Source organism: Octopus bimaculoides, chromosome 15, assembly GCF_046866305.1.
Source record: "Octopus bimaculoides isolate indiv1 chromosome 15, ASM4686630v1, whole genome shotgun sequence".
In the NCBI taxonomy this organism is placed as follows: domain Eukaryota; kingdom Metazoa; phylum Mollusca; class Cephalopoda; order Octopoda; family Octopodidae; genus Octopus; species Octopus bimaculoides.
Genome location: NC_142942.1, coordinates 19,864,819 through 19,875,311, shown reverse-complemented (window position 1 = coordinate 19,875,311; position 10,493 = coordinate 19,864,819). Strand labels below are relative to the sequence as shown.

At 37.4% G+C, this 10,493-nt stretch overlaps 1 protein-coding gene across 4 annotated transcripts in view; it reads right to left on the bottom strand.

The window, feature by feature from the left end:
• Window positions 1-6,711: 6,711 nt before the first annotated feature.
• Window positions 6,712-10,493, bottom strand: part of LOC106875248 (uncharacterized) — a 537,851-nt gene continuing 534,069 nt past the window's right edge. For all 4 annotated transcript variants that reach the window (XM_089363498.1, XM_089363495.1, XM_089363497.1 and 1 more), the window contains one exon: window positions 6,712-7,287. In XM_089363498.1, the coding sequence (XP_089219624.1) occupies window positions 7,275-7,287 (13 nt within the window). In that variant the 3' untranslated portion in view covers window positions 6,712-7,274. The remainder of the gene's footprint in view (window positions 7,288-10,493) is intronic.

Sequence of the window (10,493 nt, the reverse complement as noted above, 5' to 3'; positions counted from 1 at the left end):
TGATTTTCTCTTAAAGACAATTCCATTAAAAATATAGCAGTAATCAAATGGAAATTGTAGTTGTGACCGATGCCTGTGCCGCCTGACTGGCTCATGTGCTGGTGTCATGCAGTAAGCACCTTTCATGCATGGGTCGTTGCCAGTGCCGCCTGACTGGCCCCCATGCAAGTGGCACATAAAAAGTACCCACTACAGTCTTGGAGTGGTTGGTGTTAGGAAGGGCATCCAGCTGTAGAAACATTGCCAGATAAGATTGGAGCCTGCTGAGGCCTCCTGGCTTATCAGTCCCCAGTCAAACCGTCCAACCCATGCCAGCAAGGAAAACAGACATTCCAGACCCTGTCCTATTTTCACGATCTTTCATATCACTCTTTATTTAGGGTTTTCGAGATTGTAACGTTGGAAACTTACTGTGGTTTGGAACACTTGACAGGCAGTTTTGTTGAAGATATGTATGTGTGTATGTATGCATGTATGTGTGTGTATGTATGTATGTGTGTATGTATGTGTGTGTGTGTGTATGCATGCATATATACATATATATTATTTACACATGGACACACACACAAATTTCTGTCTGTCTGTCTCTCCAAATCTTCATCACGTGCTGGTCAAAGGCTCTGGAAACAGTAGATGTACTAAAACTGTATATACTGTAAGGACACACACACACACACTCACTCACTCACTCACTCACTCACTCATTCACTCACTCACTCACTCACTCACTCACTTTGTCTCTTGTCTGACCGTCTGACTGTCTGTTACTCTCTTCTCTACCTACCTACCTACCTATTTGTCTGTCTGTCTGTCTAGAAATGTATGTATATGTATGTGTGAGTTAGTTTGTAGGGTGTGTGTGTGTGATTGTTGTGTGTGTGTGTGTGTGTGTAGTGTTATAATGGTGGGAGGTGCCAGTGCGGTGATGCTCGACAAGATAACTTCAGTTCTCAGATGAAGACTTTCAATTTAGTTGTCACCTGTAGCTACGGATGCTCACCATTCACAATTACTCCGAAATGCAGTTACACACTCAAACATACACACGCACACACACACATGAAGATATGCGCACATACACATTTATATATATATATATATATATATATATATATATATATATATATATATATATATAAACATATTCCTTGTCAAACACACACACACACACTCACATGCACAAACACACACACACACACACACACACACACTCACATGCACAAACACATTCACACACTGCTCCCTATAGTTTGAAGTAGCCTGCATTATGAAAGAGTATCCTTTTAATTAGACATTCAGATATACCTACAGGGTCTATGCAGTCAATACTTAATTACAGTTTAATTAGTGTTAATTAGTGTCAAGTGGAAGAAAGAAAAAAAAAATGAAGTGGAAATTTCCAATCTTGACACTTAAAGTTTCTCAGAAGATCTGATTTGGAGTTTTTGGTTGTGAGTTAAGCTAGGAAGAATGAGATTTAAGTTCCACCAATTGTGCATTTGAATAACATATGAAATTATGGCCAGATTACAGCCGAATTTTAGTTAATTTTGGCTTTCCTCTTGTAATTGACTCTTCTTGTAATTAACGAAATGGAACCAATCAGAGAACCTATGCATGGCTGATCAATCTGTTAGAAATAGCAGGCAATTGTCTTTGAAATCAGACATTGTTTTTATTTAACCCTTTTTAGCCCAGATATTCTACTTGTCTTATTCTTAATCTGGCCAGATTTGGCCTCTTACACCTACCCTACAATGTTATTCTAAAAATAATGATCTCGTCGTTGAACTCTGGAAGCTGTGAGATAATGCATAATTAATTCATATCAATGTGAATAAATAAGGATTACATTTGACAGAGAAATCTGAATGCTAAAGGGTTAATCCTTCTCCCACCGTAAAATATTAAAAAAAAAACAGCAACCAAAAAACGTTTGGTAATATAGAGCTGTGCATGGGATGGTCATGGATTTGTTTCATGAGAGTTGAAGTGAATTAAACAATGGATAGAATAAGAATAGCCACAACGCCAATAAAAGAAACAACAACAACAACACACACACACACACATGTAAGGTGTGAACTGCTTAGTGATATTTCGTTTGCTTTAGTGTCATTTCGTTTGTTTTTGTTCTGTGTTCAAATTCTGCTGAGTCTGGCATTGACTTTTGTCCTTTCGGGGTCAGTAATATGAGTTTCAGTGGAGCACTAGAGATGATGTAATCGAGGAATCCCATCGTTCCAAATTGTTGTCCTTGTGCCTATAGCAGAAAGGATATCGTATAGACCTATGTACAGGGTGTGTAAGATATTTGAGGACAGATTTATGTTTATAAAAGAAAGAAAAACAGATATATAATAACAGATAATAACTTTATTTATCAAAAAATGCTATGAGGATAAAAATAGACCTTCTTTTCTTTAATGTTATTCAGTAAAGCCATCTTCAGCTTCAACAACTGCTTCTATATGAGATCTAAATTATCTCCATGCTCCAATCAAGGGGTCCTGGTTCATTTTGGACATTACTCTGACTATGGCAGCTTTCAAAGAATTTTTGGTGTTACGGGGGTGTTCATTGACCTCTCTCTCAACAATGCTCCACATGTAAATAGTCCAATGGATTGAGATCTAGGGAATTAGGAGGCCAAATGTTACGGATTATATGATCATGAACATTTTCAACCATCCATTCCTGTTACTAGAGCCATGTGTGATAGTGCAGAGTCTTACTGAAACACATATGACCTTCCATTGCATACACTGTCTATTCAGGGCTTAACAATTATTTCCAGGACCTCACTGTATGTGGCAGAGTTAACTCTAAGGCCTTGTGGAAAGAAGTAAGGAGGCATCACATGTCCTTCATTGCTGACAACTCCTAAAACCATGACAGTTGCAGGAAATTTTGTATGCATAACACTTGGAATTTCAGCAGGGTCTGCACATAACTGTCTGTCATTTCTTCCATTAACTTTTTGATCTTGGTTGAAGTTTTTCTTGTTTGAGAAAAACCAAATCAAATCTTCTGCTGGATTTTTCAGTTGTTTAAGAGACTTTTAGATCTGACGTAGTGATTTTCTTTTGCTTTTTCTGACAAATTGATCTTTCCTCATCATATAAGACTTATATCTGATGCTTTTGTGGATGACATTTCTGACTGTTCCTTCTGACACATGGGAACCTTTTGCAATTGATCTCATGGACTTTCTGGGATTGTAATCAATGGTCTGTTGAACTTGCTGGGATAAATTCAGGTGTTCTGATGATTTCAGAGCATTTAGAATGCTTTTTATGCTGGTGATATGTTTCCATCTTCAGTCTTTAGCTCCTTACAAACTTTGTAGATGAAAGATCTGACAACTTTTAAAAATCGAGATATTTTTGTATTGCTATGCTCAGCCTTTATAACCACAGTAACAGCATGTCTCTTTATTTCTTGAGTAAGCTGAGGGTCTGCCATTATTATTTTCTTAAACAAAGAATGCAGCAATGACCCAAAGAAGTATGTCCTCAAATATTTTACGCACCCTGTATATACATAGGCACTGGAGTGGCTGTGTGTTAAGAAGCTTGCTTCCCAACCACACGGTTCTGGGTTCACTCCCACTGCATGGCGCCTTTGACAAGTGTCTTCTACTATAGCCTCGGGCTGACCAAGCCTTGTGAGTGGATTTAGTAAACGGAAACTGAAAGAAGCTTGTCGTATATATGTATGGAAAACAGAAAGAAAATAGGAACCAGTTTCTGTTGTATAAAATGCTGGAAGAAAATGGAAAGAAAAATAGAAATTTAAAAATAGTAATTTTCTTTAATATCAATTCTGGAAGTTTGCATATTTTTCTTAGAAAAAACCCCATCATGCAGTATTTTGCATCCTTTTCATACTATTTATGTTCTTTATATGTTTTTTTTCCATTTTGTTTCATTCAATTTTATTTGTTTTTTTTAATTATTTTTCTCAATTTTTTTTCCAATTTATTTTGTATATTATTTTATTAATTTTCTTACTTTATGATTTGTTTATTCTTTTCATTTTATTTTTGTTTATTTGTGTGACTGTGTGATAAGAAGCATGCTCCCGAACTGTATGGTTCTGGGTTCAGTCCCACTGTGTGGCACCTTGGGCTGGTGTCTTCTACTATAGCCCTGGCCTGACCAAAGCCTTATGAATCGATTTGGTAGATGAAAACTGAAAGAAGCCCATAATGTGTGTGTATGTGGGGTTGGGGGGTTTGTCCCCCCCCCACTACAGCTTGACAACCGGTGTTGGTGTGTTTATGTCCCTGTAACTTAGCACTTTAGCAAAAGAGACCAATATAGTAAGTACTAGGCTTTAAAAAAATAGGTCCTGGGGTCAATTCATTTGGCTAAGGCTTCTTCAAGGCAGTGCCCCAGCATGACCACAGTCTAATGGCTGAAACAAGTAAATGATAAAAGATATTTATATATATACATAGGCACAGGTGTGGCTGTGTGGTAAGAAGCTTGCTTCTCAACCACATGGTTCCAGGTTCAGTCCCACTGTATGGCACCTTGGGCAAGTGTCTTCTACTATAGCCTCAGGCCGACCAAAGCCTTATGAGTGAATTTGGTAGATAGAAACTGAAAGAAGCCTGTTGCATATAAGGTAGAATGGGCATCAGCCAGCCCAAAGGTTGGGTGGGCTGCACCTACCTGCTTCGGTTGCTATGGTATGGAGGTAGATCCAGCCACCCCCCATTAACGGACAAAACCCAGATTTAAAACACTGGATAATGATGATAAATATGTGTGTGTTTATGCTCCTGCCATTGCTTGACAGCCGATGCTGGTGTGTTTATGTCCCCGTCACTTAGCGGTTTGGCAAAAGAGACCAATAGAATAAGTACTAAGCTTACAAAGAATAAGTTCTGGGGTCGATTTGTTCGACTAAAATCCTTTAAGGTGATGCTCTAGCATGGCCACAGTTTAAAACTTTGGTATGTCATTTCATGTATTTTTAAAACATCTTAAATTCTTCATTCTTCAAATATTTTATTTTTGTTATTTATCTATTTTTAAAATTTAATTTATAGTTTTTACTAATTGATTTTATTTTTATTTAATTTTATTTTTATTTAATTTATTTGTTCAGTTTTTTGTATTTGTATGTTTATTGATATTTTTATGTTAATTTTTTATTAGTTTTGTGTTATTCATCTACCATTTTAAATTCATTTTGTATTTGTTTTCATATTTATTTATATAAATTTTATATATCTGTTTGTGTAGTCTACATTTAATTATTTCATTTATGTTTTTATTTTAATTCTTTACTTTGTAAAAATTTATTTTATTTTTGTGTGCAGTCATGTTGTTTATATTATATTATTTATTTATTTATTTGTTTCAGCCAAGTGGCTGCATTTTTTGTTTATTTGCTGTTTATTATTTATTTATCATTTGTATGATTAATTATTTAATCATTTTTTTCAATTATGATTTCTTAATTTTTTGTTATCAGTTATTCATTTTATATATATATATATATATATATATATATATATATATATATACACACACACACATATTTGTTTATATATTTATACACATATATACACATTTGTTTATATATATATATATATGTATATATACACACACACACATATTTATATACAAACATATTTATTTATATATGTTTATATTATATACAGGTGTTGGCTTGGTTCTGTGGTTAAGAAGCTTGCTTCCCAACCACATGGTTCTGGGTTCAGTCTGTCCAAAGCTTTGTGAGTGGATTTTGTAGATGGAAACTGAGTCTCATTGTATGTACACACATATATATATATATATATTACTCTTTTACACATTTCAGCCATTAGCCTGTGGCTATGCTGGAGCACCACCTTTAGTCGAAGAAAAAGAAATCGATCGCAGGACTTATTATTTGTAAGCCTAGTACTTATTCTGTCAGTCTCTTTTGCCGAACCGCTAAGATTCAGGGACATAAACAAACCAACATTGGTTGTCAAGTGATGGTGGTGGGGACAAATACAAAGACACACAAATAAATATATATATATATATATATATATATATATGATGGGCTTCTTCCAGTTTCCATCTACCAAATTCACTCACAAGGCTTTGGTAAACCTGAGGCTATAGTAAACACTTTGGGACTGAACCCGGAACCATGTGGTTGGGAAGCAAGCTTCTTACCACACAGCTATGCCTGTGCCTACATATATATATATCTCTTATTGTCATCTTTTAATGGCCAGTTTCCGTGCTGGCATCGGTTGGATAATTGGTAGAGGCTCATCTCTATTTTGGCATGGTTTGTATGGCTGGATGCTCTATGTATATATCTGTGTGTTTTTGTCTCTCACCATTCCTTGGCAACTGGTATGGGTGTGTTTTCTTCCCCATTACTTGGCAGTTTGGCTAAAGTGACTGACAGAATAAGTCATGAGACTGATTGGTTCGACTAAAACCCTCCAAGGCAGTGTCCCTGCATGGTTGCCGTCAAATGATTGAAACAAGTAAGATAAACAATTATTGATTTGTACACACACATACACACACACTTATGTGTGTTAATCTTCATATGTATAGATACGCATATATCAACAAAAATCCAAATTCTAGTTTAAAAAGGAAAATATTCAGACTTATGCTCAACGAAAAAAAAAAAAAAACCCATTAATTAAAAAAGAAAATCCCCCAAAAAAAACAGACACACAAATTGTTAAACTTTGTTAGAAAAATCCGAATATTTCTTCTTTTTTCCATTTATTTGATTGGTTGGGTAAATTACAGAAAAAACTGTTAATCTTGAATATAGATGCATAAAAATGTTAGTTTTGTGTTTTTTTTCCAAATCTCATTTTATATTTTTATTGATATATATATTTATTACTTTTTCGATATTTTTATATAAAATGCATACAAAGAAATTTCAGGGGGAGAAAGAAAAAAGAATTTATTAAAAATTCTTTTTTTTTTCTCCTCTTTATTAGTATTTTTTAATTATTTTTGGTTAGTTTTCTGTATTTTTATTTAAGAAAAGGGGGCAGGGCAAAATTTATTTATTTATTTCTATTTTGGTAATAATTTGTTGCTTGTTAATATTGGTTTATCTGTGGAATAACGGCAGTAGTGGTATTGCCAATGCCAGGTTCGTGCTAGACACTCGACCATCGTGCAGTGGCACCTGCTGATGCTGTCGTTGTTGCCATAGTTACTAGGAAAAGCATTAACAATCTAGATCTGGAAGGCTGTGGCTTCGTAGCTGCAGTATTTGAACTGTTAGGTTTGTCGACTGCAAAGAAAAAGAAAAGAATGAATGAATGAATGAGAAAAAAATTAGAATTGGTTAGAAAAACAAAATACAAAGAATAAAAAAAATGAAATAATCAACCCTTTAGTCATATTCAGATTAATCTGTTGAATGTAATGCTTATTTATTCACATTATTTCAAATTAATCATGCATTATCTTGTAGCTTTGAAATTTTGGTGATCTGATTGTATTACAGGTGAGAAATGTTCTCCGTGACAAAACATGGTGAATGTCTTGACGTGATTTTATCATATTTGAACTGGTATTAAATATTGTATGATGTGATTGTATATTTTCAGTATGATATTGTATAGCAGACATTTGAGGTCAAATCTGACTGGCTGGAACATAAAACAGGTAATATATTTTGGCCTGATATATGGCTGGTTTAAATGCTAAAAGGTTAAGCTGAAAAAAAAAAAATGACAATAGAAAAGAATGGTAAAATAAATAGATATATATTTATTGTATTACAATATATATTATTGTATTTTAGAAATTGGTAATGAATACCTACAAAAAGTTTTTAGAAATGGGAAAAACAAAAGATACAAAAAAGTTTGAATGAAAAATAAAAATAGTCAACATTTTATAATTCTTTTCCTGAATTATTTTTTCTGTTTCTCTATCATTACAGCTTTGGCGGCTGTTGTTACCATTGCTGCTACTTCGGGGAATTCTTCCATTGTCCTCAAGAACATCAGTGAGTCAAGACTATATATATATATACGTATACATACGTATATATGTACGTACGTATATATGTATATATATACATACATATATATGTATATATATACATACATATATATGTATATATATACATACATATATATATACATATATATATATACATATATATATACATATATATATATACATATATACATACATATATATACATACATATATATACATACATATATATACATACATATATATACATACATATATATACATACATATATATATATACATATATATACATACATATATATATATAAACATACATATATATATACATATATATATGCATATATACATACATATATATATACATACATATTTTTTTTTTGGAGACAAGGAGAAAAACAGAAAAAAATTGAATAGTGTTCAGTCAATCATAATAATGGCTGACCGGAAGTTAGAAATTCTTTTTTCAGGAGAGCTAAGAAAAGGGGGAGATAACAAACGGTGATCGAAGAACGAGGGGTTGTGTGTGAGATAGAATGCTGGTCAGTTGTAGTGTGATGTGATGGTGTTGGAAGGTGGGGAAGGCATGGTTGGAGTGTGGGTTAGAGGTATTGGGTAGGGGTGGGGTGGGTGTAAGGAATTGGATAGGGTGGGAAGGTAGAGTAGGAGTGTGTTGGGGTGAGCTTATGAGGGGAGTGTTGACGATGAAGGGGGAAGGGGAAGGTGGATGTAAGAGAGGGGGAGAGAGAGTGGGGAAGAGTGAGAGAGAGGAGAGAAAGAGTAGGGGTGAAGAGACGTACAAAGAAGTCGGAGCCGGAGAGGAGGTGGGGGAGAGATGGGTGGTAGGGGGGAGAGAGGCAGGAAGAGGGGAGTTAAGCCCATGTGGCGCAAAGGAGCGAAGAGAGAAGATTAATCCCTGTTCACGGCGCAAACGGGAGTCCGGATGACCCCTGTGCATGGACAATCCAAACACGGACAGGTGTTGCTGCAAGGAGTGGCCGGCAGAACGGAAGTGGCGTGACACCGGGGTGTCATTGCCAACGTTGATGTCTCGAAGGTATTCCGGTCGGCCAGGCGGCGCCCCGTTTGTCCGATGTACAGAGAATGGCAGAGAGAGCAGGAGATGCAATAGATGATGTTGGTAGAAGTGCAGGTGAAGGAGTCGGTGATGCGATAGGGTCGGTGATGGGTGCTGGTGAGGAGGGTGGTGTTGGAGAGGTAAGGGCAAGTGCGGCAGCGTGGGCGGGAGCAAGGGAACGAGCCAGGTTGGGTTGGGGAAGAAGCTGTGGACCAAGAGGTCACGTAGGTTGGGGGCTCGTTTGAAGGAGGGGAGGAGTCGATTAGGGAAGATGTGGAGGAGTCGGACTGGAGGCGCCGAAAAGCTCGGGGAATGGAGCGTTGGAGGGGTAGGTGAGGGGAAAAGGGAGGCGGGTTCGGGGGGGGGGGAGCAGATGCACGGTTCACAGAAGTGCTCTGGCAAGGGCGGTGTGGATGGTGGTGGGTGGATAACCACGCAGGCTAAAGTGGTGAGCCATGAGTTGAGACTGAGTCTCAAAGTCATGGCTGTCGCTACAAAGTCTGCGTAGACGGAGGAATTGGGAATAGGGGATGGAAAGTTTTGTGTGTCTAGGGTGGGAGGAGGAGAAGTTGAGATAGGAGTGTGAGTCTGTGTGTTTGTAGTGGATGGAGGTGCTAAGGGCGGAGTGGAGGATGCTGACCGAAATGTCGAGAAAGGGGACAGAGGTGTCAGAGATAGTACAGAAGTGGAGGGCAGGATGGAAAGATTGAACGAAAGAGAGGAACGAGTCAAGATGTTCGCGGGAGAGTGAGGTGGCACCGATACAGTCGTCGATATACCGACCGTATAGTTCGGGAGTAGGACCAGTGAAACTGGAGAATATTTGGGCCTCAACATAACCAACGAACAGGTTCGCGTAGTTGGGGCCCATTCTCGTCCCCATGGCCACTCCCGAGAATTGCTGGTAGATATCTCCCGCGAACGAGAAGCAGTTGAGAGATAGGACAAGTTCGGCCAGACGAATGAGTGTGGAGGTGTCGGGTTGTGGCGTTGGTCTAGGAAAAACTTCAGGGCACGCAGCCCCTCGTCGTGGGGAATCACCGTATAGAGGCTCTGGATGTCTAGAGTGAAGAGAAGCTTAGAGGGGCCGGGAGAGAAAGAGTTGAATAGTCGAAGCGCGTGGTTAGTGTCGTGAATGTGGGAAGGGAGAGAAGCCACTAGGGGGGCGAGGACACGGTCTAGGTATTTTGAGATAAGCTCGGTGGGGCAGCTGCAGGCGGAGACGATGGGGCGGCCAGGGTTATGTATGTACATATGTATATATACATATATATATATAGAGACATATGTATATATTTACGGACGTATGAATATGTTTCCGTTCGCTCATTCGTTCGTCCGTACGTAAGTTCGTTCGTTGTTCGTTCGGTCATTCGTACGAACGTACGTTCGTAAGTACGTACTTTCGTTCGTTC